The following is a 26,358-nucleotide window of genomic DNA, read 5'->3' as shown; positions in this document are numbered from 1 at the left end:
AACCCAACAGTAATGCACATTTTCAAATCTATAATTATTTGTAACATTTAGTGGTTAACCAACATTAAATGAACACTTTTACTATTGGTAAAATGTAAGAATGACTGCATAACCTATTGTAGTAAGCTAAATCGGGGTCGTAATCATTTAACAATATATAATACATGTGTATATATGTAAATAAAAAATATAAATAACAGAACGAATTAATTACAAATGTAATAATATATTTAGTTTGACTAATTTCTTTAGTTTTTAGTAAGAACAGGGGAAAAACAAATAAGGTCAAAAAGTAAACGGGGTCAATGTTGGCTTCATGTTGACTTTAAATGCTTGCAGGCAGAGTGTGAGTTAATAGAGTCTGCAGTCTCTCAGTCTTTTACTTTTTCCACTTTCGTAATAACCACAGGTGGCTCTTATAGCAGCAGCGTTCAGTGACAGAGTTCCTACACTCATCCAGAGCAGAAGCACTCTTTCCCCTCCATTTCAACACAGGATGAACGTTAGAAGTAGCTGTCGCTTCTGGTCCCAACGGTTTCTTAATATAAAGCAATTTTTCTAAAATACAGTAAACAAAGATTGTGTGTCAGTGAGTGTTTGATGGGATGAGAGGTGTTATTATTTTTCTCGAGTGCTCTATTATGTCCCTCTCAGTCACACATAAACAACGCGCACACGCCGAGCTCTTAAGGGATGACAAGTAGTCTCTCAGTGACAGTCTGGATTGGAGACCATCAGATGACCCCACTCTGGCTGTAGCTCATCCATCATCACGCCCCATCTATTGCTCAGTGATTTTAAACCCCTAAAAACTGTCTGTCGGTGAACACACTTTCACTTCAAAACTTCCTCGTCAAGATGCATTTCCTTTGAACCAAGTCCCTCTAGGCTGTGCGATACAGAAGCATTATCACCTCATTCAGCAGGAATGTAACCGTTACAGCCTAATGCTTGAAACTAAAAGACAGATGGAGACAGAAAAACAGCACAGGCTATAGCGCTGAGGTGTGCCGAAACGGAAACACTGCATAATTCATCTTTCTTAAGATGAATTATGGCTGGTGGATTATAGTCTACTATAACTACCACTATGACTGTGCTTGTGTTTGGTTCTGCTCTGCTGTGTATACGATTTAACTTTAATACTTGACTTATATCTTGCAATGAAGCAGTACTGACAATTTTCACAGTTCTGTTGGGTTGGCATTAGTGCTAGATTCCCTGCTAAGGATACTTTAAAGACATAGTTCAGTCAAAAAGAACATTTCCGTCACATCATGTCTCACTGTCCCCTGTGATTTTCTTCCGTAGGACACAAAAGGACAACAGACCACCAATTTAAGTCATTATCTGTCCCACATGTAATATGTGCCCACCGAACTTGTCAGAAAGGTCAGAACATGCTGCAGAATTAGGACGCCCATCAATCACAAAGTTCTATAAATGAGCTGGTGGAGGGTTGCATGTTCTGAAGCAAGTAAGGAAGTTTTGAAGTGAAGAAAACTTCAGAAAACTTGAAATATAATGTAGAGCACCAATCTAAATCATATGCCTTGTTATTACACTATTTTCCCCCTCCTTTAAAAGTTTGAAAGCATCAGGTCTGCTTTCAATTTCCTTGGAAGAAAGTGCTACAAATTTGACATGAAAGTGAGTAAATTAATTTTCCAAAACCATAAACGTTACTGTCCTGGGGAGATGTGCAAACACGAACTAGGTGGAATCTGTATCATTAGGCTCTTGTCTTGACATTTTTTAGGCTACAGACTTGGATTCAATGAACGAAACGTGGGGAAATGGTCAAACTCACAAAGCGCTGCCTTTTATACATGCCTGGTTTACTTACTTTTGTAACCTTCCACCATTTTCTTCTAGAAAAACTTTATTTAATTGTCTATGCTACAGAGTTTCAGTAGCAGTTTGGTTAAAATGACCTTTTAGTGGTTAACAAAGAGGAAGTTTTTGCATGTATGTGGATGGCTGGCTAATTAGACCGTCTGTCTAAGGTAAACCAGTCCCCGTTTGATGAATTATACTGACATTAGAGTGTGATGAAACTTTCAGCACGTTTTGATGCGTCCACAAATCACAAACCTTTAAACATAAGAAAAGGCTTGATTACCAACACACTCGGACAAACTCAAATTCCTGGACATACCTTGCTAAACTATAAAACTAAATCTTTGTACAGGATTCTTCCAATCCTTGGGTGCACAAAAATGACAATTATGGGGTTGGGGCAAAGTCACATATAAAAACAAACAAACCAAAAAGTCTTGAGCCGAAGTGACAGTTTTCGGTCTTGTACAAAACCGCATCATGCTAAAATGGAGCTGTTTGTCATTTACACTGTAGATGGAGGTGATGCTTTTCAAATTCATCCCACCCTGAAGGTTTTCAGTCTGATGTCTTCTCGTCATTCTGTATGTTGGGTGGAAGGATTTACGTATTAGTAAAGCCACACAGTTTGTTGTCATTATTCTCCTTTCTGCAAACGTTAGTTAGTTCAAGCGTAAAAATAAAGGTTCTAGAGGAGATGAAACAAGTCAGAGGCCTCATGGGGAGGATGCTGGCCAAGAGTCGTTCCTCTCTGTCCCCGGGTCTCTTTGGCAGATGAGCAGATGGGGGAAAAGAGTAGAAAAGAGAAAGACCATGACTGAAGTCTATACAGGATGGTAAGGTATACACTGGGGAATTAATGGGAAGAGGGGTTGGCCAGTGGGGAAAGTTAGATACAAGAGGAGGAGCTGTCCTCCAGAGTCTGTCCCATAATGCACCAGGGCTCCTCCCTTGTGAAACGGCCTTGTTAAGCATCATACTTCTTCCCGCTTCTGTGGATCTGATGGAACAGTGTCATGGAAAAGGCCATTCCTAGGAGCTGGAATGACAAAATCCAAATGTAAGGGTTAGTGTGAAACACATAAGCTATATGTCAGCAAACACAGATGGCCTGGGTTAATGGAGACAAAACATTGGAGATATTCCTAATAAAACACTAGGAAATTCAAGGGGTCATGGGTTGGTCAGTTGGCATATGCCTTTATCACCTGCTGGTAAATGATGTGACTAGACCACGATGAGACCTGCTGCCAAAAAGCAGCTTTCTTCATTGATAGTAATGCAAATATGGAAAGATTCATAAATGCATTTAATTATTAATTTTTTTTATTATTATTTAATGCATTAGATATTGTGATGTAACAATAAACAGTATTTTTATACAGATCTTTTTTTATACAGATCAAGCAGCACATGAACCGCTCATTTCTTCCTCTTTACTAGTAATAGCACGAAATAAACATGAATGAACACCAGAAGGTATCTTGTTTCAAACGTGGAAAGATGCCAATACACACCATTTTTCAAGTTCAAGTCCACCAACGTTTATCTACTCTCCTGTCTGTTTTGTTTGTCAGACAAAAATGGTAGATTTGGCATTACGATTGGTCAGATCGCCTGCCAGTCAAACTACCGGCAAAGGGGCAATTCATGTTTGTTCATAATTGATTAGCATTATTTGTGAATTAATTTATACTACTTAAACAGTTAAAAAAAATGAGTTTATGTAAAAATTAACATTAAGCAAGATTCACAAATGCTGTAAAACATTGTCCTTCATGATACCTAATGCATTAACTAGTGTTAACAAATTTACCTGTAACGTAAACTGATATTTTTTTTTTTAAAGCAATGCATAAGTCACAGTTATTTTTAATGTAGATGTTTTTCCATTTGCCATCTTTTAAAAATTATAATAGATATTTTTTTTTAGCCATTGGCCAGATTATTTGAAGGGTGGTTTTTGTCATTTTCTACTGTTCAGTTGATTTAGTTCAGCACGTAAAGGTGGCAGCAATCAGGTCACGTACTTCTAAGGCTGCACGCATCAGCCAAGCAGCTACCAATGGATAGCTTTCTCCAGATATTGCAGACCCTCTTTGGAAAATTTACCTCATTTTGTAGAAAAAGAGGGTTGGTGATGTGAAGCATAGTCACGGAGGTAAACTGAAATGTGTTGCAAATATACTGACTCTTTGAAGTTCATTTTTAGATCCATCCTGATACATCAAATGCACAGCGGTGGTCGACATTCCACAGTCATTATCTTAAAGCTGCAGAACCTGCAGTTTTTATCACATGAGCAGGAAGCACCATCAGACTTCTTGTGTGGATTAAATCATATTCTCTCGCGTCTTTTAGCTTTAATTGTATCGCATTGCTTCTTCTTTACACTGACAATTCGCACAGAAATTTAACTGTAAATCTTGCCAGACTCTCACACAGACTTTAATGTGAGTCTAGTGGTGAAGTCTAGGCCCCTAGCAATGTCTGAAAACTACAGGTCGAAACCCGTAGGGAAAAGAATCCTTTCAGAATCCATGAGTTCTTAGGAGACAGAACTACAGCACAATAACAAACAATAGTATTATAAAGATTTTGAGATGGTCCTCACTGCAGAACACAAGATCCAGGGGGCGTGGTTGGATCCAGATCCAACTCCTCCCACCTTACATATACCTAAACCTACCCGTCTCCACCCCCTGATCCCTAAACCCACCCATCTCCACCCCCTAGATGTGGATCCAACCACACCCCCTGGATCTTGTGTTCTGCAGTGAGGGGCTACTGAAGATTACTGGACCTTGTAACATGGTTATACTGTGGTATTTTACACCAGGCACACTACTATTCAAAACTTTGGGGTTTGTACGGTTGTTTTTTTTATGTTTTAAAAGAAGTCAGGTAATAACCAAGGCTGCATTTACCTGATCAAATTACAGTAAATTACATTTAAAATGTTACAACTTTTCTATTTTAATATATTTTAAAATGCCATGATGGCAAAGCTGAACTTTCATTAGCTGTTACTCCAGTCTTTAGTATGCCCCTTCAAAAATCATTCAAAATATACTGATTTGGTGGTCAAGAATAATTTCATATTACAGAAAACGGATGTTTTTTTTAACATTATAAATGTCTTTACTGTTACTTTTGATTAATTTAATGTGCCCTTGCCTAAAAAACAAAAAACAACAACATCTGAATCATATTTTCATTCATGGAACATGAATGCTAATCTAAAATTACAATGGAATATATCAAAGTACCATGGTACTTAGAGGTTTGTTCAAATCCCTAAGTATTGCATTATCAGACCCCACAAATAATTTAAAATGACAAAGCACTTACAGAGTACACAGTTTAGTGACTAAAAACCAGATTATGGCTGGCTTTTACTGGATGAGATGCAAGTAAGTCACTTGTGATTTTGCTCCAGCTCAGCCTGTGAGGAGGATTATATGGCAAGTGCTTACAAGCCTGCGGTCACCTCTCGGTCCATACAGAGAAAGTACTTAGTAAAGACCCCTGTGCACATTTATCCTAAATAAACTGCACTGACCACAGGCTTACAAGAACTCATAGAATAATCGAGAGTCCATTTTGGCTAATCCATCATGAGCTTTTTTCACTATTTACCACAATTCGTATTTCTGCCCTGTGATAAACGACAGTAAACCTGATTTGGATTTAGACTACCAGTGAAACTGTTAAGAGATACTCTCAAATCCAGTTTGCTAACTTTAAAAGTGACAAAGTAGCAAACATGAAAAAATATATAGTCAAACTACTGTTGAAGCGTGGACTATATTTAACATGTCTCTGCCTAGTTTCTTGAAAAAAAAAATCTGTCTGACATTGATGCAAAGCACCTCAGAATGTACACATTAGACCAGGCCGCATTGATAATCAAATACATCGAATCCATGGGTTTTCTAGGGCTATAACGACCTGCTGCAAGACATCATGTGGGGCCGACAGGTTCATTTTCTATATATTTGGGTATCAGCAAGCCCTAATGAGCGGTTCACTTTTTCTCTCCTGGGCTGACTGTGGCGCTCCACACATGTGCTTCACTGTTTCAGCAGAACCAGACGAGACAGGCACACTCATCATCACCACTGCATTTGACACACTGAGTGGTGGCAAAACACACCAGCGCACATAATCTTACCTGAACTACCAAGATACACATGCCGATGGTTCCGAGTAGGTGCTTATTATCGTCAAGCCACTCTTCAACCTTCTCGTAACATCCCTGGAAGACAGGAAAAGTCACAAGATGTGATTTATCTGCACTAATACAAACAGACTGTGTATGTTTCACTTCTAATTTGCTAGTAGTTCATTCTGATCCAGGGAAAATTAGCTGAAGTCCAGCAGCAGTGGAATTGGTTTTGAGCACATGCTTGAGCGAGCGAGCGACTGCTGTGGCTGCATTTTCAACGTGTAGTGACTGAAAAAAAAAGCACATTCAGCGATATACTGTTTGTGGTTATGCGGAAAAAAATTAAACAGTGGGCTGCTTTTCACACTAAGGTATTGAAAACGAAATCCATTTCCAGCAAAACCGAAAACTGTGGCGGTAATACAATTCCAAAACACCTTCCGAAACGGCAAAAGTCTTTTGTGCAAATAGCCTCATCTCAAATGTTTGGACTAATACCTCTTGTTCTGTAATTTCAAAGCAATTTAAGACCTTTTGTTGGCTTGCTGCTTAACTTCTGGGGGAAAAGATAAATTCAACAATTAAACGGCTTTTGGTTTTTAGACTAACTTGACTACGAATGCGTCCTTGTGTAATTCCCTTACCTAGAAGACTACACAAAGGTTTCTGCAAAGCAAATCGTGAAATGTATTCGAAGTTTCTCTCATGGCAGCTTCATATACTTCAAGTATGCTTTAATGAAAGATGCTTTTGAAAAGAACATTGAGAATTCACTAAATGGAATGTCTCATCCGCAAACACTCCATTAGTACCTCTGTGGTTACTAAAAGCTTCAGATAAAGACAGTGTGACAATTTGAAGTGTAACAGCTGCTGATGTACAGCTCTGTCAATGGCACACACAATTCCCTCAAGAGACCATTGCCCTCTCTACAATCTCATTTAAACATTCAGTGCATTAAAATGAGTTTTCATAAGTTAAATCAGCTCCCATAGGGAAGACAAACGCATCCAGTGTCCAAAAGTGAGCAGAAATACATAAAGATACATGACTCTGGCACTTTACAGACGCACTTAGAGCTCCTACCAACAGAGATGTCTTAAAAATGCATGGCTTTTACTGCCTTTCACTTAATAATAACCCTTTTCAAGGACAGAAAAGATAAAGAAAAAAGAAATCCTCTCGGTTATTACCTCCTGTCTTTTCTTTGATCCTGTCTCAAACCAGAAATGTTCTTTAATGAATATAAGAGCAACGGTTCAAATGTATTCAAAATGGGGATGATTAAATTGAAAGTCGTGCATTTGAAATGCAGTACATGTATAGTTCACTGCACACGTCACGCCGATTAAAGGTCTGGGGAATTATGGCAACATTATCATCATTGGTTGAAGTGCAGGTGTCCACTCACCCGTGTCCAGAACATGTTAGTGGAGTTGCGGCCACACTCCTGATAATGCTCTTGACAGCAGCGGTCGGGCACCACCTTTTCTTTCAGAGCCTCGTGCCAATCTGTATAACCAGTTACGCCACAACACTTCCACTGTCATGCAGAGGGACAATGATACTTTTTACTTTATGATGATATTATTATTTTAATAATAACCACACTAGCTTAAGTTCCAGATATTAGTGTGTGAAAGTATTTTCATGATTTTCAACATATTCATAATTTCACAAAGAGTACCTCGGCTTGGATGATATTCCAGGCATTTCTCAGCCCAATGTTGTTGTCTGTATTGTAGAGAGCAAGACCATCTTTCAGGTCCTGCTTTGCATTCTCACTGACCTGTGAAGGACACTAAGTTTATTCATAGACAATAACAAACAATCTTTGGGAATACCAAAATTTCAACCACACCACCAAAACTACATTTTGTTCATTTGACAATTTAATTAAGGTATGCACCGATACGATACTGGTATCGGGCTTAATACTGAGCTCCTGTACTCGTAAAAATTCCCCGATACCAAACACCGATACCACACATCATGTGAAAAGTGCCATATTCAGACAAAGAAACACAGACAACAGAACAACAGACAGCAGAATGGAGTTATTAGAGATTAAGGATGTCTACGAAATATATGTATGCAATGAATATAATGTTAAACATTCAGTATTAACGCCTGTATAGCTGGTGTGCGCGAGCTGATAAGCAAAGCGCGCTGAGTGGATTGAGCGCGCGGTGGCGCAGATGCGCAAGCTTGTCGAGTGAATATATCTTTCTCACAGACATCACTGGAAAGCTTGTAGTTCGGTCGGATGTGTCAAAAACAAGTAAGTAAAACAATGCACAAGTTACTTAACGGTAGAGAGGGAGGGAGGGAGGGAGAGAGAGAGAGCAATCGCGCGCACTTCTGTTGTGTGATCTTTGATGTTCACTCACTTAGCACACACATCTTTTGGATTTAAACTAAATCGTAAAAATAAGACCAATTATAGGGCCATTCACTATAAACATAATTTATTTTCAACCTTAGGCATACACGACTTTCTGGCGAAAGTAAATCTGGCAGCCTGTGTGAAATGCGCTAGGCTGTAGCCTACTACTTGTCCCTCTCATTCTGCACCAGTACAAATACATGCACGCGTTTAGCTTGCTTGAGTGTTTCTGCATTATATGAGTGGCTTTGGAATATAAATCGCAGCACGTTTCAGATGAAAAAAAACTTAAAAGTATTCTATTCTAAACAAAGACTTCTATTTCTGAAAATATCACAGTTAGGAGATTTATAATGAGTGGTTCCCTGCATTGTTACAGCAAAGCGTGTGATTACAGTACTAAGCCACTGCAATGGAGCAGCTCCAATGTTATTAAATTAAAGATGATGTACCATAGAGCAAAAAAAGTGAAAGTAACAAACACTTGTAAAATACATTTTAATGGGCATAATTGAGTGTGAAAATAACCGAAGGATATACAGTCAAACCAAAAATAATTCAGAGACCAGATATAATTTTTGATATTTTTTTTACTAGTAAGTGCAGGACACTAGTTCATTTATGTAAGTGAGGATAGCAAAATAAGGTAAACTGTGACAAATTATACCCAACAATTCTTCCTACAGTGGACTACCAGTAAAACTGATACAAATTTGGGACCAAAAATTATTCAGACCGAGTCTGGGAAAAAAACATTGAAATTCAGGTTTGCATAAAGCTGGGTGACAGCATGCCCAGGAGACTACAGGCTGTCATTAAGGCTAAAGGTTGCCCGACTAAGTAGTGATAGTTGTGTAAATACTGTCATACTGTCTGAATAATGTTTGGTTGATTGTAATCCATTACATACATTTCTATCAAAGTTATCTAACATTATCAAGCTAAATTTGTTCTGACACAGTTTAACTCTGAGTTCTTGTCATATTTTATAACCATTTTCTAATCTATAGTGAATAAACTGTGATAATGTGAGAAATGTTGAAGGTGTCTGAATAAAATTTTGTTTGTATCTATTTGATAAATGAAGTTAACCAACTAACATTATACATACTCTTTTGGTTTCTGTACCCAATATTAAAATTTTTTACAATAAAACTATCAGTATCGGCAAGTACCAAAAATAAAAGTATCGGTATCGGGCGAGCACTGGAAAAAGTCGTATCGGTGCATCCCTAATTCAATTTTAAAAAAGCTTCATAAATGTGCAAGTCAACATAACTTCTTAGTTATATATATATATATATATATTTATATATAAAGAGTTCATTTGCAAAAACCGATAAACGCCACTTTAAAAAAAATTAGCTGATTGCCGTGCATTATTCTCCACATATAGCGCGATCTGAACCCAAAACACGTTTTGTTAAAAAAGCCGCTTTGTCCACTTTCAAGGCATCACGAGTTCACGTTTTACTACAGAAGCCGACAAGCGCCCTTGTTGTTTTTTAACAGAAGCCGATAATTCCATTTTAGCGAATCAGCGCGCTGTATTCAGGTCAGATGACAAGGCTACTTTTACTTTGAAAATACATGCTTGCTGAGAGGAGTTTCATCAAAGCTGACTAAAAGTGATCAAGGATGGATAATTTTGACGAACTTGATGAACCTGTGATATCTTCTTCAGGGCGAAAAAGGAAAATAAATGCTGAAACGTTTTCACGGAACCTTGCAAAAGCAGCACGTTACAATGGTGAGGGAAAAGCTCCGTGTATTGCATGTAATCACATCCATACCGTTTATGATCACAACAACAACAACGTTTGTCAGGCATCTACATTGTCATCTGAGGAGATTACAAAGATTAAACTAGTGTTTTTTAAACTCTAAAACATGAAATGTGGAGTTATCTGCTTTTGCCAAAAAACTACTGTTGGAGTTATCTGCTTTTGCTATAAAACAAACTTTTAATATGTAAAAAAAACTTACTTTCAATGAACTTTAATTTTGTAAATTACCTGTATTTGTTTAAGTTATTCTTACTTAATCAAAACAAACCAACTGCAGTTTGATTGATATTACTTGGAATGCGCAATAAAAAAAACGTGATTTCTGAAAAAGAGTTATCAGTTTTTGCAAATGAACTCTTCTCACACACACACACACACACACACAAAATTTCATATATTTAACTGAATAACACACTCACACAACTGCCAAAATGTAATTAATTGTATAGTTTATAGTTGTATAGTAATTGTATAGTTTGAAAACTTGAATATGTATTAATTCAAGTAGTTTGGATAAATACTTGTAAATATGTATAACTATTAGCATTGCAAATAGTGAAAAACTATATGTAAGTCCTAAGAGAAATTTACCTGCTTGTCTATCCTAATAAGCAGCCTCTGTTTAGTCAATACCTGTCATCGGGGTCTTGACTACTATAGTACGTCAAATTATTGTAATTAACATCATTCATTGACTGCTATAGTGACTAGAGCGTTAAAAAGCATGCCATCGTTGACGCTGGAAGACAATATACGCCACGCTGGAATCACTATCATTTCCCCCTCAGCTGGGATAGATAAATATTTCGCTGGCAGTTTTAATGAGGTGTACGATCTCACATTAGTGGTTCAGTGCACTCTGGCCCAGAGCGACGGAAGTGCAGGGTGATCAGAGTTTGACAGAGCGGCGGTCCTGATACAGACTCACACTAGATTAACATAATTTCACCCAAGAGAAAAGACAAAACACCATATCCTGGAATTTCACAGACCTATAAATAAGATACATAGAGATAATATCTGCACTTACAGCTTTAACATTATGATTTATTGTCACGCTTCATACTGCTGTTGTATTTATTGTATTACCACAACATTCACTGTTTGCTCACATCTGAAAGACTTTGAACTTCAGAAGAAAATGTGACTGGTTCTCATATATGATGCTAGGATATTGAGGATGGTTGCCAGGATACTGCTTACTAGCCCAAAAAAGCTTATCAAGTTTCTGTCATATTCTAGATTGCTAAAAAATCCTATATATGGTTTGGGACCCTTCGCAGATGCAAGTCTATGGGACCTTTTTTTTGCCAATTTTTTCATCTTCCAGGCAGAAATAGAGTTAAATCACTTAGAAAAGTAATAACACAGATTTCATCAATAAGCCACACGGTTAGAGGTATCATTCATGTCCCAGGGAACATAACTGGTTAAAAAAAACACATTGATTTGGACAGGTTTTTGGATAAAAGTATCTTCTAAATGCATAAATGTAAAGGTGCAGGGCGAGGTACAAGTATGAGTAATAATAATGCTTGCCTTAGCAAACAGCACTAATAAAATAACAAATCAAAATATTCATGTTGTGAAATTCTTTGAATGCTGAGGGAACTTATTTAACATTTTAATTCAGATAATCTTTCAAATATATGTGGAAATTGGCCTAAAATGTCCTCTGGAGACCCCCATCATGTGAATTTTATTTTATTTTTTTACATTATTTCCAGTCATGCCATGATGAAATAAATTCAGCCACTGATGCAGAACAGCATCAATAAAACTAAGTCAAGACAAGATATTAAAAAGCTGGTAGAAGGCATATGTCTCTCTCGCTCTGTGCACTCATTAGTGCCAGATATTTTTTTCTAGTGGGTACACTGACTGTGTGAGAAGCCGCATTTCAGAATGAAGAGAAAAAAACGAAAGGTGAATAAGCACCATCATCCTTCTTTGCGGAAAAATCTTGAGACTTGAGTCTCATTATACAAGAATACATAAAAGCACACTCTCAACTCCATCAGGGTTCACTGTGACATCACTCCTTTCACGTTCTGCTTGGAGCACATGATGATCAGAACTGTTTGGTAATGGCTATTTTTTCAAACCTAAAGAAAAGCATCCCAATTACCAAGCACATGAGACTCCCATATCCCACACGGTCCATTAGGCTCAGACTTAATCAGCTTGTGCCTGGAAAAATCACGCAATTTTGTTCATCCTGTTCAAAAAGCAAAATAGCATACCTAAAGAGGAATGTTACATGTCTGACTAAGCCTCCCTAATGCCATGAGCTGAGTAGGATTCCTAGAAAACTGCATTTTATTTTTAGACAAAAATTAATTTTCTTACAGAGCAGTATCAGGTCATAAAAAATAAAGACAATGCTTAATAAATACTTCAAAGGTTTGTGCTCACTAAGAAGTTTTTAGAGAAATTAATGCTTTTGTTCAGCAACAATACATTATATTAATCAAGTAAATACATTCAAATTGTTATAATTAGCAAATACACATTTCATATAAATGCTGTTCTTTTGAAACGTCTATTCATTAAATAATTATGGAAAAAATAATACTGTTTCCACAAACTTTTAAGTTTTTAAATGGTTTTCAACATTGATAAAAATGTTTCTTGAGCAACAGATCACCACAGTAGAATGATTCCTGAAGGATCATGTGACACTGAAAACTGGAGTAATGATGCTGAAAATTCAGATATTTTCCACCACAGGAATAAATGACATTTGAATGATATAGGGTTAAGCGATGAGAAAAACACTCTAAACATCTTAGCGATAGCCTGAAAACTAGGGGTGTTCTGATCAGGATTTTTGAGGCGATCACCGATCACAGAAATCAGTATCTGCCGATACGATCACCGATAACGATCTTTTTAAAGCCTTCTTTTTATCATGTAGAATTATTAATAGTAATACTTCAATCAGGATTTTTAGACATTTATTCAGGGCCTGAATGTCATTTTTGAGAATGCGGGGAATTTTCCTCTTATAGGTGACTCTAGTGAGAGGGGATTTTTTTTTTTTAATTTGAAGGGTGGAGGGGAGCATTTTTTAGACATTTTTCAAAAATATATATTTATCTCACCTAAATGTTCGATTATGAAGTGCATTTTTGTTTTTACACGTGCAATTGTTGCACAATAGTTTACACACAGCACAACACAGTTGTTCAAACAAGTGGCAAAACATTTAAACTACTTTTCTTACGTTATCACAAACATTCTAAATTAAAACTTACCGCTGACAGAAACAGTCAGCTCTACTGCCTTTTCTTTTGCATTTAAATATTTATTACAAGCAATCCTGCTGTGCATAAAGAACTTTGTTTTCCTACCTCCACGAGTGCCATCTATTATTGCCTTTTTTTATCTAAAAGTGTTCTTTTCCTTTAAAACTAGCCAACAAGCCAGTTGGCTGTGAAACACAGTCTTTAATTATATGCATTTATGGTGTAATTACTACATTTTCGTTTTCATATTTACCGCAAACAATGTGCTGTCACTTTAATTCAGCGCGTGCAGCAGAAACGATCTCTGCTGCTGCAGACCGCTCTTGGAACGCACTGCCGGACCACAACCGTGTGCAGTGTGAACGCTTTAATCCGTTAACATACATCTTAGCGATAGCCTGAAAACTAGGGGTGTTCTGATCAGGATTTTTGAGGCGATCACCGATCACAGAAATCAGTATCTGCCGATACGATCACCGATAACGATCTTTTTAAAGCCTTCTTTTTATCATGTAGAATTATTAATAGTAATACTTCAATCAGGATTTTTAGACATTTATTCAGGGCCTGAATGTCATTTTTGAGAATGCGGGGAATTTTCCTCTTATAGGTGACTCTAGTGAGAGGGGATTTTTTTTTTTTAATTTGAAGGGTGGAGGGGAGCATTTTTTAGACATTTTTCAAAAATATATATTTATCTCACCTAAATGTTCGATTATGAAGTGCATTTTTGTTTTTACACGTGCAATTGTTGCACAATAGTTTACACACAGCACAACACAGTTGTTCAAACAAGTGGCAAAACATTTAAACTACTTTTCTTACGTTATCACAAACATTCTAAATTAAAACTTACCGCTGACAGAAACAGTCAGCTCTACTGCCTTTTCTTTTGCATTTAAATATTTATTACAAGCAATCCTGCTGTGCATAAAGAACTTTGTTTTCCTACCTCCACGAGTGCCATCTATTATTGCCTTTTTTTATCTAAAAGTGTTCTTTTCCTTTAAAACTAGCCAACAAGCCAGTTGGCTGTGAAACACAGTCTTTAATTATATGCATTTATGGTGTAATTACTACATTTTCGTTTTCATATTTACCGCAAACAATGTGCTGTCACTTTAATTCAGCGCGTGCAGCAGAAACGATCTCTGCTGCTGCAGACCGCTCTTGGAACGCACTGCCGGACCACAACCGTGTGCAGTGTGAACGCTTTAATCCGTTAACATGAGCGCGGAAAAAATACGCACTGCAAACGGAGTATGTGTGAACCTGACGTTATGTGTGTGCGCTGCGAGTTTGCATGAGCGCACGGTCTCCAGGAGAGCACGTGAGTGCTGAATGCTTTAAACACGGGCAAGAATTAAAAAGAAATGCAATTTATAAACTTTAGTGACGATGCTACACTGCCTCGATTGTGCAAGTGATAATTCCTATGGCTATGTCAACTGTGCAGTGTGCGGCAGGCTAGACGCATCACCGGCATATTCTTAAGATCGGCCTTTTTAGAGACCGCCGATCAAACATCCCAAAGCGATTATCGGCCGATAGTGATCGGTAGCCGATCAATCGGAGCACCCCTACTGAAAACCTTTGGAAGGTTATTGAAAGTCATAGCTGAAATGCAGCAGCCATGTCAAATAATCTAGTAAACTTTCTTTTCATTCAAAAACCCACAACCAGGGCTAGTGGAGGACTCTGAAACAACTTTGTTTTCTGACAACAAAAGGGAAGCTGTCCTGTCCTCAGAGGCAAGTGCTATCTGCAATGATAAATATCTTGTCACTGAAATTAAATGTATTGGTAAGGTGGTGCTCTGCTCATATTCTCCTCCAGTCACCATCTTGCAAGCCCTAAGAGACGAGCTATGCTAATGAAACATACTGTTAGAAGCATCATATTATGCAGAAAGTTAATTAGTTCTTCTCCCAGACATTGAGTTCATGGAAGAGAGCCAGTGTGAATGAAAGGTTACTGTAAAGAAGTCCAGACAGGATTGTCAATCGAAATCAAGATGAACTGCAGCTCAATTGTTTAGCAGGATTGTATCTTTTTTTGGGACATGAATAGAATAATCTGTCGCACATCTGGAGCCAAATTAATGGTTCAAGGGTTTGAAACATACAACTTCTTAATGAGCTGGAAGTGATGTAGAAAGAGTTTTCACTCAGAAATTGCTACATTTTAAACTAAATTAAATTTAGAAATTATAAAGTAGAAAGACTGAAATAGTAATTTTTTGTTTTACAAATTTGTAAAATCAGTGTATCGTTCCCTTTAAATCCACTGTTACATACTATACTAATGCTCAAAAAGTGAATGGAGCATATGTTTCCCATGTTGCTAATGCACAGCTCATTAGGAGTTTGTATACCTGGCCTTGGGCTGTGTTTAAATAATGTCTGTCCAGTTGGATACAGTCTCATGAATGCACAGTCCAAAGCCATTTCAGTTAACGCAAGCATCTGGATCGTGTGACTGAAAGAGCGGCTCTTGGTGTTTGATTTGTAATCATTCCTCTCGTTAGTTTCCTATGTTCTCAGGCAACATGTGAATGTAAAGATGTTAGTGTTTGTTTGGGAATGTGGAGAGTTTGACCTTAAGGTCGGATGTTAGCTAATAGATGACATCATTATCTATACCAACAATTATTGGGGTGAACTTGGAGCGGAAACGAGAGTGAATGGTGAAAAAGAAAGGAAACGGTGTGCTTTTCTTCAAGTCTCATGTGTATTTGTGTCTCCAGAGTGTGGACAGGATTGGACAGGTTTGTCATATTGTTGCCCTGGGGGCTTGGGTTTGTGGAGATGTGTCAGCACAATGTGTGTGTTGAGGAAAGCCTGCTGTTTACAAAAGAGTAGAGGAAGATGAGGTCAGACAGAAGACTCGTCCATCACCTCAAACTATGCCAACAAAAAAGTTGAGCAATTTACAGTCTGTAAACCCCCCCCCCCCCCCTCCTAGATTTTCAGTGGAACTCAATAGGTGAATTCTCTTTGCAACATCAAAGATCAGACCAAAATTAAGTTATTGTTCATTGGTTAGCTCTCCTTGTAGGAGTTTATGAGAGAAGTATGTTTTTAGCCACTCTTTTCCATTATATGTAAAAGTGCATGAGGGCTGTCAAGCTTCAAAATGTCAAAAAGCAATAAAATTGGTGCATATGACACGACACTATATTGCAAGTCTTCTGAAGTCATACACAATCTTGATGTGATGAACAAACCAAAATTAAGCTGTTTTTCATTGCTTAGCTCTCCTAATAGGAATTCATAAGTTCATGAGAATAGTGAGTTGGAATAGTGAGTTCATTTCAATGAATAAGTCAATCCAGTTTCCAAAAGAGATCTCGGACTGATTTGTTCATTAATCAATCTCAAATTCTAAGTCACTGACTCAATGATTTTCTTGTAGTAACAGTTAACAGCCACAGGGTGAGAAGCTTATCAGCAAACAATGACTGAAGACTTGGTATAAGTGTGCAAATCATATAGTATTTTATATGATACTTATGGTATTTTTGTTTCTTTTTGCATGCTCATTTATATGCATTTTACATGAAAAGAAAGACCAATACATAATTTAAAAGTCCTCTATGCTGGAAGAAAAAAAATAGTAATATGGGTTTGTAACAACATGAGGCTGAGTCAGTGATTACATTTTTATTTTAGGATGAACTGTTCCTTTAACAACCATTTCCATATTGGAAATAATGTTCCATTAAGACACATAAGAGCCTCCCGACATAAGTGCCTGTCATGGGATGGTAATTTCCAGCCCAGATGATGGGCCAGGCTTTTGATCAGCAAGGGAAAGTCTGGCCATGCTGTGAGCTGGCAAGATACGTGCAGCGTGGGTCCTACTGTCATGCTGTCAGGTGCTTTGAAACCTGGCCCGAAATCCTCAAAACCCTGGCTGACCGCCTCACCTGTTCAGGCAGTTTGCAACACACATTTGCTGCTTAAGCTCATGAAGTGGAAAATGGCTGTTTATATAGACAAGTCTGACGTAAATCATTTTAACACTGGCACATTCGTTGTTGATTTGTTTAACACGAGTAAATTGGTTTAATTCAGAGCTAAAATCAGCAAGTAAACAAGCAACATGCTGCCAACATGGGATCACAAGCTTTACTCTCACCTTGTAAAAAAATGGAAATAAATACAAGGGGGGGGGGGGGGGGTTTGTTCGACTAAATTATGATATGAGTTTAGGGACCTTTAAAATGGACTTGGAGTTTTACTTTCCCTCTGAATCCATTCCCTGCACATGTAGGTCGCTACTCATTTTTAGAGCATCTCTAATTGTGTCGCTTTTACCCATATAATGGCACAACATTAGAGGCTAAAAACTGTGAGTCATCTACGGATTAAACCGTAGACCCAGCAGAGGCGGCGAAAGTGCACTTCATCTGTCTCTGTAAGCCTATCGAAAAATCACGCTACTCTGCTTCCCCCTTTTTCAAACCAGCTAATATGGCTTCATTTGGCCGCCGTCCTGCGGCACACGCGCAGGAATGAGGTCATGAGCGTAAAGACGGATGCTCTAATCTGGTGCCTAGCCTTTGCCATCTGCTGCAGTCAGATGGTAGGTCACTGCAGGGCCCACGTGTGTGCTTTAATCCACAGCGTTCACGTACGCTCAGTGAGGTGGAGACCCACTATACCTCTTGTTTCGTCAACAAATCTGCAGGAGGGAAGCATCTTGCTGAGTTAAAGATTGAGGATGGCACAAAACATCACAACTGAAGCTTCAGATCTCTCATTATGAAGCTGTAATGATGACAAATAGATTTGAGTAGTGTAAATTTGACATTTAACAATTTTTTTTTGTGGAATATTTATACATATATCGTATTATAGTATTAAATTATAAATATAAGCATTACTTTAGTCTTCAGTGTCACATGACCCTTCAGAAATCATTCTAATATGCTGATTTTGTGCTCAAGAAACATTTCTTATTATTATCATCACGGTATGATTAAAATGTTGATGGAAACAATGTTACTTTTTTTTCAGGATTTTTTGATGAGAAATGATTTATTTAAAATAGAATTCCTTTTAACGATGTAAACATCTTACTGTCATTTTTGGCCAATTTAATGCATCCTTGATTATTTGCTTAATTTTTGGTTCTGAATTTTTAACGGTGAAATTAGCTGTAATTTTTTCAAGTACAAAATTACAGCCTCAAGTTTTTCAGATATAATAAATTCAAAATTTCACAAAAAAAATTACATTTAATTAAATGTCTAAAATTCAAGTTTACTAAGTTGTTTTCTAATATCCTGCTCAGTACTACCCGAGCAAAATGCTTGGCTTAAATTTGTGGTTTGTACAGAAAAAGTGTGCTTTCATACATTGCCAGCATGACTTTTTTTTGCTCAGATGTGAAAACGAATGCCTTGTGATTTGGAGATCAAATAATGAAGTCAATTAAACATTCCTCTGATCACTCACGCCATTCTGTGCAGACGGAGCGGCAGGTTTTGAGTTCATGCGGTAGAGAAATGAAAGAGACATGCTCACAGCCCTGTGCGGTTGATACAAATCTCTGTATCTCATCTTCACTCGCTCCTCTCTGAAGTATCTTCCTCATCACGTTGTGTAAAAGGTCATAGAGGTATCTTATATCGGTAGTACGAACAACATCAATACATGGCTATAGGTCTCAGAGTGGTCTTTAAAGACTAATACATGTTGGATACACTGCTTTCAGTCTGGCTTTCGTCATATGAAGGCACAACCTTGAGTCTGTACACAATATAGCGATGGAAAAAAAGTGTGTGCTTGCAGAACCAAACTCATATAGACTGGAGCAAGCTAAGCATGTTGTATGCTTGAAAAAAAATGTGGCATTCATTTTGCCACCAAAACGCAGCCTCAGTTTGTGGTCCACGGCTGAGTGTAAGGAACACGCTCCGATAAGACAACTAGGCAGTTCTCGTACCTAAGAGATAGGCAGATCCTAATCTCTAAATGGATTGTGGGTAAATGAATTACTTTAGCTTCCACAGAGAGCGTGGCAAGCGGAGTGAATAATGAACAACCCAGACATCCTTGACGGGATTTAACACCTCCTAGCATCCTGCCGTACATTTGGGAAGCGCCCTTGAAAAGAAGACTGTGCAGTGCACACTCTGAAACATCTGTTTGGTGACACTCACGACTTCATCAAAGAGGAAACAGGACCTCTGTGTGCTCTGGGTGGGTAGTAATCCACCAGGATCTGCGTGGTGTCAAAAGGTCTGTTTTAGACATTCCAGTTGGCACGGTATCGCTTCCAGTTGTGTGCGTGTGCGGTGCCCCGAAGGCCATGAGAAAGAGCCTGAACGCTAAGGCTGGTGGAAGGATTGATCAAGAAAGAGCTCAGCACCAATTACTTGGTGACAACTGGCCAGGATTAGGCCTTGTTGTGTGGGGTGACCTCTGACCTTTGAGTGTTCGCCTGGTGATGAAAACTCTTAACCTGCACTTCCCAAGACATGAGAGGCGGCTGTTCTTTAAAGAACTCGCTGACCTGATTAAGCTGGGGAAACGGGATAAGCATTCGACAGTTTATAGCTGGGTTTCCATCCACACAGTTTAAGGCAAATTTTATGGGGATACCACATAAAAAAGTGGCTGTAAAGCACAACCCAAAATGTTCTGCTACTCATTTGCTCACAGGCATGATTTATGTCATGCCTGGTTAGAATAAGGTGCAATTGGATGGGATTTTTCCATCCATTTTAATCCTCCATGAAAAAACAAAGCCAAAGAATTAGCCACCAATTAGACATTAGATAGTGGTATTTGCATGGAAATACAGTAAAATCATTTGCACGATATAAAACTGGCAATCAGGCTTACCTTATCAGAGTAGACGAAGAAAAGAATGAGCAAAATCAGCTCAGCCAGCAGAATAATCAGCAAGACAATGAAGAACTGCAGGAAGAAAATACACAAAAAAAGGAAGTGAGTGATACCACAGAGAAAGAAAGACAAAGGGAAAGACTTGTCTGAATGAATCATCTCAGCTTTCTACACTCACTTTCTCCCTCTCATTCTATTTCACTTCTTCAGCTAAATATTTACACAGCCTTCCACACAGCATGCGCCTATCAGCCAGTAAACATTATTTCGCTGAGTGCTCAGTACATTTTCCAGTCATCTCCTGATGACCGTTCCTGTCAAAGTCCATCTGAAACGCAGATTCAGGCCATCTGAAAGCCTTTAAGACACTTGTTTATTGAACCGCGACATTGAAAGGTTCGCAAAATAAGTTCCCTTCCGCCATTAGAGGAGGGTGAGAGCGATTGTGTTGACTACGTGTGGACTCACCAGCCCCTGAATGACAATATGTGTACATGTCTGCTCTGCCACGACTTTACTCGCTGGTCGGGGCACATAAATAGAGCAAAGTTGAAGGAATGGATGTTGAGACTGCAAAAGCTTTGAAGGTTCTTCCTTCCTAGAGTTCTGGGGGAAGAGAGCGCTACACCATATCCAGAAACATAGGGCTGGATGCTTAGATCTCAAACCCAGTGACGTGAAAACCCTTCTCTGACGTCTCCCTCTCCTTCAGAGCCATGGACACGGCGTATATACAGGAGTATATTTTAGCGAAATCTAAAGGTCAGGGCATTCGAATTCACACCGCTCCTATCTAAGAGGCATTTAGGGAACCGCAAGGAACTGCAGATTGACATTAAAAATTAATAAGGAGGGATGGTGATGATGATTCTGGGTTTGACTGGATTTGTGAATGCTTTGAACGTCTCTTCCTTTACTTGAACTGAACGTAACATGTTTTTTTGTTTTTTTTGTAAATTACATTAAATAAAACAATCAAAATGATGCTTGTTTGGAATCACATGGCAAGTCCACAAGCGGATAGCGCAGTATTTAATAATCGTTTACCAGAACAAAACAATATGACGTGACGGATGCATTATTCACACCTGTATATGAAAGAAAAGTATGCGAGTGACGACCTTTTTCAATTAGACTGTTTAACACCATTAGCTGAATGATTGCTGGTGGTGGGGGAGAGAAAGTAAAAATGAGTGTAAAATCAAAGCGAGATTGGCAGTCAAAGGGGGGAAAATAGAGAGGCATGTGGTTTAACTCTACCTCTGAACCATAACCCTTGAGTGCAATGAAGAGACTAATTTTGCAATGCAGATAATTAGCAAACCTCTCTGGTAACAGTTTACTTTAAGCCTTTATGTATAATGCATTATAAAAGATATCCATAAGGCCACTTCACATCCTGACAGGGCTTATTTTGGGATAATGACTGGCCAGCTGTACATTATCCCACTTTTATCCCACACAGCTACTCACTAAATAAATAAATGAAAATACATGAAATGTTAATTTGGTTGAAATTATTGTTTTATGTGAGAAGAAAGAGACTGCAGACCAATACGTGAGCCATGAAACTAGCACAGTGATGTAGGCAACTGTAAATTGATATAAACAGTTGATTATACATTTTGTAAAAATACTTGCATAATGTGTACAGTGCTGCGATTGACCAATAAGAATCTTTTTATAAAAACATGAAAAGTAATAAATACATGTACATGGTTACACCTTTAAATAGTATCATGAAATGTGATGCTACTTATGGTGCTTTTACTTTGCTTGCTTTACTTTGGCTCGGTTTGCTTTTCAACTGCAGTTTAGTACTGCTTCAAAGTGTGTGGGATTATAGACTGTTCGTTATAGTTGCTCCGCCACCTGTCTACTGACCACGATACAGCCATTTCTTTTTTCAAGTTGCGTGCGACGGTCGTTTAAAGCAAGTCGTTTGTGTGAACAAATGATGCTCTGGTGGCTGTTGCTGACTATTTAAATCTAGCGGGTTTGGTGTCTCCTGTCGCAAAATCCAATGAAGTGACAATTCTCTCTGACCAATCAGTGATCTGCATTGTTCACACATCACATTTTAGGTGCGTAAAAGTGTGTAGGTGTGGCATAACTTACGCTCAGAAGCAGGCACTTGTTTTCCTTGATGGCGCCCAGGCAACCGAGGAAGCCCGTCACCATGACTATGGCGCCTATGGCGATGACCATGTTGGCAGCGGAGAGAGAGGGGAAGGAGGGGGAGAAGGTGGCGAAGCTGCCTTGAGACACAGACAGCCAGATTCCAACTCCCAGCAGCCCACAGCCACACAACTGCAGAGAGAAGCAACAGATTATGAGATATTAATGCATTCTGGAACATCGATTCAGAGCGAAAGCTGTTTGGAAAAACAACATTCAATATGCACCACAAATACTAACTGAAATATAGATTTCCATTGCATGTAGACATAAACAAAAAAGCATGATGTGCTGCTGTCTCAAATTCTCTGTAAAGTCTGCAAGGCCCAATGGAAAAAAAAGTTAAAGAGAATCTGCTAAATCAGGGGTCTCCAACCTTTTTGAAAAATATTCTCGCGGACCAGCTGGAGGGGGGTGGGGTTTATATATATATATATATATATCATATGGTTTAACGGATCATATTGTGGTTTTTGAGTCACGGATCGGATGATTTTTCAGATAAGCAAGAAAAAAATATTTAAAGCACTGAGAATGAGAGTGCCGAGAAGGGCTTTTTGACATAAATGTATGTGTATGTATCTCAAACACAAGGAGACGTGAAAGAGGAATCAACTTGGCACACGCTGTGTGCGGCTGCTGCGCACACTGAAAACAGTGTAACGTGAGTAACGAATCGAGTTCTCTTTCGCTTCTTCTTGTGGTTTAAAATCGCTTGAACTAGTAAATTGGCTAATTAATCTGCGAATCACATGCGTGCCGAACTGTGGGGCCTGCTCCGTACGTATCACGGATCAACTGCGATCCGTTATGACAGATCAGAACCATCATTCATTTACTTAGAGCAGTATTCATGATTACATGACTTCAGGTGAAGGTATCCTTCGCTTAACCTCCTTGAAACAGCTTCAGTTATTTAGCCAACAGCTCTCACACACATCTGGTGTACATATTTGAACTAACTGTACATTAAATATTGCTATTTTCATATGAATTCAGAGGATCAATCTTTACAAAAAATATCTATATTATTTAATATCTAATATTATTATTAGAATATTTATATCTGGTTATACAATTTCAGCTTCAAGTTTAGGATATAATAACTTTAAAACTCTTCAAAATTCAACTCATATTTCACCAAAAAATAAATAAATAAAATACGTATTTGTATATAGTATGTACTTGTTGGGTCTTTCCCAAAAAGACTCATGGCTGTATTCGATCAAAAGGGTGCTTCTACTAAATACTGAGCAAAGGGTCTGAATACTTAGGACCATGTGATATTTCAGTTTTTCTTTTTTAATAAATCTGCAAAAATGTCAACAATTCTGTGTTTTTCTGTCAATATGGGGTGCTGTGTGTACATTAATGAGGAAAAAAAAATTAACTTAAATGATTTTAGCAAATGGCTGCAATATAACAAAGAGTGAAAAATTTAAGGGGGTCTGAATACTTTCCGTACCCACTGTAGATGGTGTGAATTTTAAATATTTATTACACATCAATCATTATTTAACATGTTAATGTAACATAAATAATTATTTAAAAAAAAGAGTAATATGTAAGATTAATTCCAAATAAATAAATACATAAATTATTAGTTCCAAAAAAGTTCTTCACATAGACAGTATGTGGTATTATATGGTATTTTCATGAGGAAACTGAATCGTATAATTCCCATAAGAATGAATGATGTTTGCATTGCTCTGTTGGAGATGGAGGTGTCAGTCACAATTCTATCTAGAGCTGGCGGCTTAGACTTAGACATCGCTTCAGCACTGCCCTTGCGTTGGTATTCCACTGCATCTTAAACACTACTGAATATGTGTGGGAGAAGCCCTGCATCTCATTCTCAAAGCAACATTTTCAACAGATGCGCTTCACTGGATTAGAAGCAACATGCAAAATGTGCCTAAGTCTATCAGTGTTCTTCAAGGTTGGAGTGGATGTTCATATCTGACGCTCTATATGGCGAGTGTTTGTTTTGAAAAGCACTGTGCTATATTTACAGCTGCACAACTCGAACGCTAAGCTGCTGCAGGAGTTGAAAGGCGACACAGCAGTTTGCAGACTCCTCAGTAAACAAAGTATCTCAGAAAGGACATGTATTATGGGAAGCCTGTCTCGCAACACCATACCCAACTTGGTGTGTCTTAAACAGAGCCCCTGAGGAATAAACACTGCCTCTCACCTCTGATTTCTCACAGGACAAAGAGGACACCAAGTGTGCAATTTTAAAAAGGTGAGGTAGATGGCTTTGGAGGAAAAAAAAAATCCACAACATTTACAGAAATTATACAAAAAAAGGCAACTGGGGCTGCCAGAACTTTACCATAAAATATGGCAGCAACATTTTAGGTTTTAGGTTGATTTATAAAAAACAACAACTTTCATTAACTGATCATATTAATACCAACCTAGTGAAGTATTGAACTGTGTTTTGTACCTTTTTTACTGTAATATACTGACAACCACTATAAAACACAGGTGGTAAAGAGAATCAAAGTCAGCTTTCTACAAGTTTTATGACGGTAAATGTAAGTGTTTATGACCCGTTTAAAAACAATTAAAGAAAATGTAAGGAATGAATTCAAGGGAACATTATGTTCTCTAAATATAAATGTCTAAAAGGTCCAATATCTGCTGATGGATTCAAAAAAACTAGCTTGATTCAAAAGGGAAAATAATTTTTCATACCCCACTGACAGATACTTGTTTTTGTTTTAAGCATTAACTAATTTGTAAGCTAAATGTTGTTCACTTTCTAAGAAAATACTTTATATGTATGTTCAATTTGCATTTCAAGTAAATATATATTGAATTAAGGATGTTTAGATGTATTTTTTTTTTTACATACCTGAATAAGAAAAAATAAGGAACCGAATAAAAAAAATAATAAAATTCTAATATGAAGTGTCACACGGGAAATTCTGGGAATGTCAATTTACATTTTTTTTTACTGTAAATTATAAGAGGGCTTGTTCTATTTCATGAAATGCCCCATTAGATCCGTTACAGTTTCTCAACGTATATAGTAAGGGATAACCAATTGATGTGTTTTTATTAAAAGATTTTTACAGTCTTTTACCGTTAAAATTACAATAGTCTTTGACACTGCATCGTCCTGGATTTTACATCGAAGAACAGGAGGGTTGGAGCTCTAAGAGACAACTCAATTTAAATGGATGAAAGGGGTTTGCAACGAGGCATGTGGTTTAAGCTCTAGGTCAGCGTAACTGAAACTATGGAACAGGTTCTCCGGGAGCTGAGCGAGAAACTTATACATCACTCTGACCACTATATCATCTGCTCACTCACACGCAGTCATGCAACTTCAGTCTTATTGCAGCCCAGTGATGGACGTGACTTACACGGCCTCCAGAATCATCTCTGTGTGTACAGTTCCGCTCTGAGAGGGCGATTAACCTTTTCATGCTTTACCTCAGATGAGGGTCAAAGTGTGTGTGTCCAGCAAACCTGCCTTAATGAGAGGTTAGATCACCCTGACCCACACGCCTTTACGATTTATTAGGACACGCACGCCCAGGAGTAACTCGAAATGGTGTGCATGTGTGTTTTTGAAGGACATTAAAGGAATGTTCCAGGTTCAAAACAAGTTGAGCTTTATCAACAGCTGCTATGAAATGCTGTTGTTTATCACAGAAAATAATCTGTGATAGTTATATTATTACATAATTTAATAATGATATAATCATTTGTTTAAATCAACACATTTAAGTTAAAATTAATAATAATAATTTTTTATGATTTTATAAATTTCTATGAGATTATAAAATTTAATTTTTTCCCTTCATTTCCAACACCTTTTTCTTTCTTTTTTTTTAAATTTCTTAAGTTTCCTTTTTTTGCTGTTGATTTTAAATGGTCTTGT

At 37.8% G+C, this 26,358-nt stretch overlaps 1 protein-coding gene across 1 annotated transcript in view; it reads right to left on the bottom strand.

Annotated features, from left to right (window-relative positions):
* Window positions 1–232: 232 nt before the first annotated feature.
* LOC107587031 (tetraspanin-9-like) overlaps window positions 233–26,358 on the bottom strand; it is a 73,275-nt gene continuing 47,149 nt past the window's right edge. Inside the window, exons 2-7 of the mRNA XM_016274637.1 lie at window positions 22,404–22,595; window positions 20,283–20,357; window positions 7,695–7,796; window positions 7,419–7,550; window positions 6,014–6,097; window positions 233–2,878 (exon numbers count right to left, since the gene is read on the bottom strand). Of these exons, the coding sequence (XP_016130123.1) occupies window positions 2,807–2,878; window positions 6,014–6,097; window positions 7,419–7,550; window positions 7,695–7,796; window positions 20,283–20,357; window positions 22,404–22,595 (657 nt within the window). The 3' untranslated portion in view covers window positions 233–2,806. The remainder of the gene's footprint in view (window positions 2,879–6,013; window positions 6,098–7,418; window positions 7,551–7,694; window positions 7,797–20,282; window positions 20,358–22,403; window positions 22,596–26,358) is intronic.

Source organism: Sinocyclocheilus grahami, unplaced genomic scaffold (assembly GCF_001515645.1).
Source record: "Sinocyclocheilus grahami isolate Dianchi unplaced genomic scaffold, SAMN03320097.WGS_v1.1 scaffold88.1, whole genome shotgun sequence".
Lineage (NCBI taxonomy): Eukaryota > Metazoa > Chordata > Actinopteri > Cypriniformes > Cyprinidae > Sinocyclocheilus > Sinocyclocheilus grahami.
This window is presented reverse-complemented; position numbering and strand designations above follow the sequence as displayed.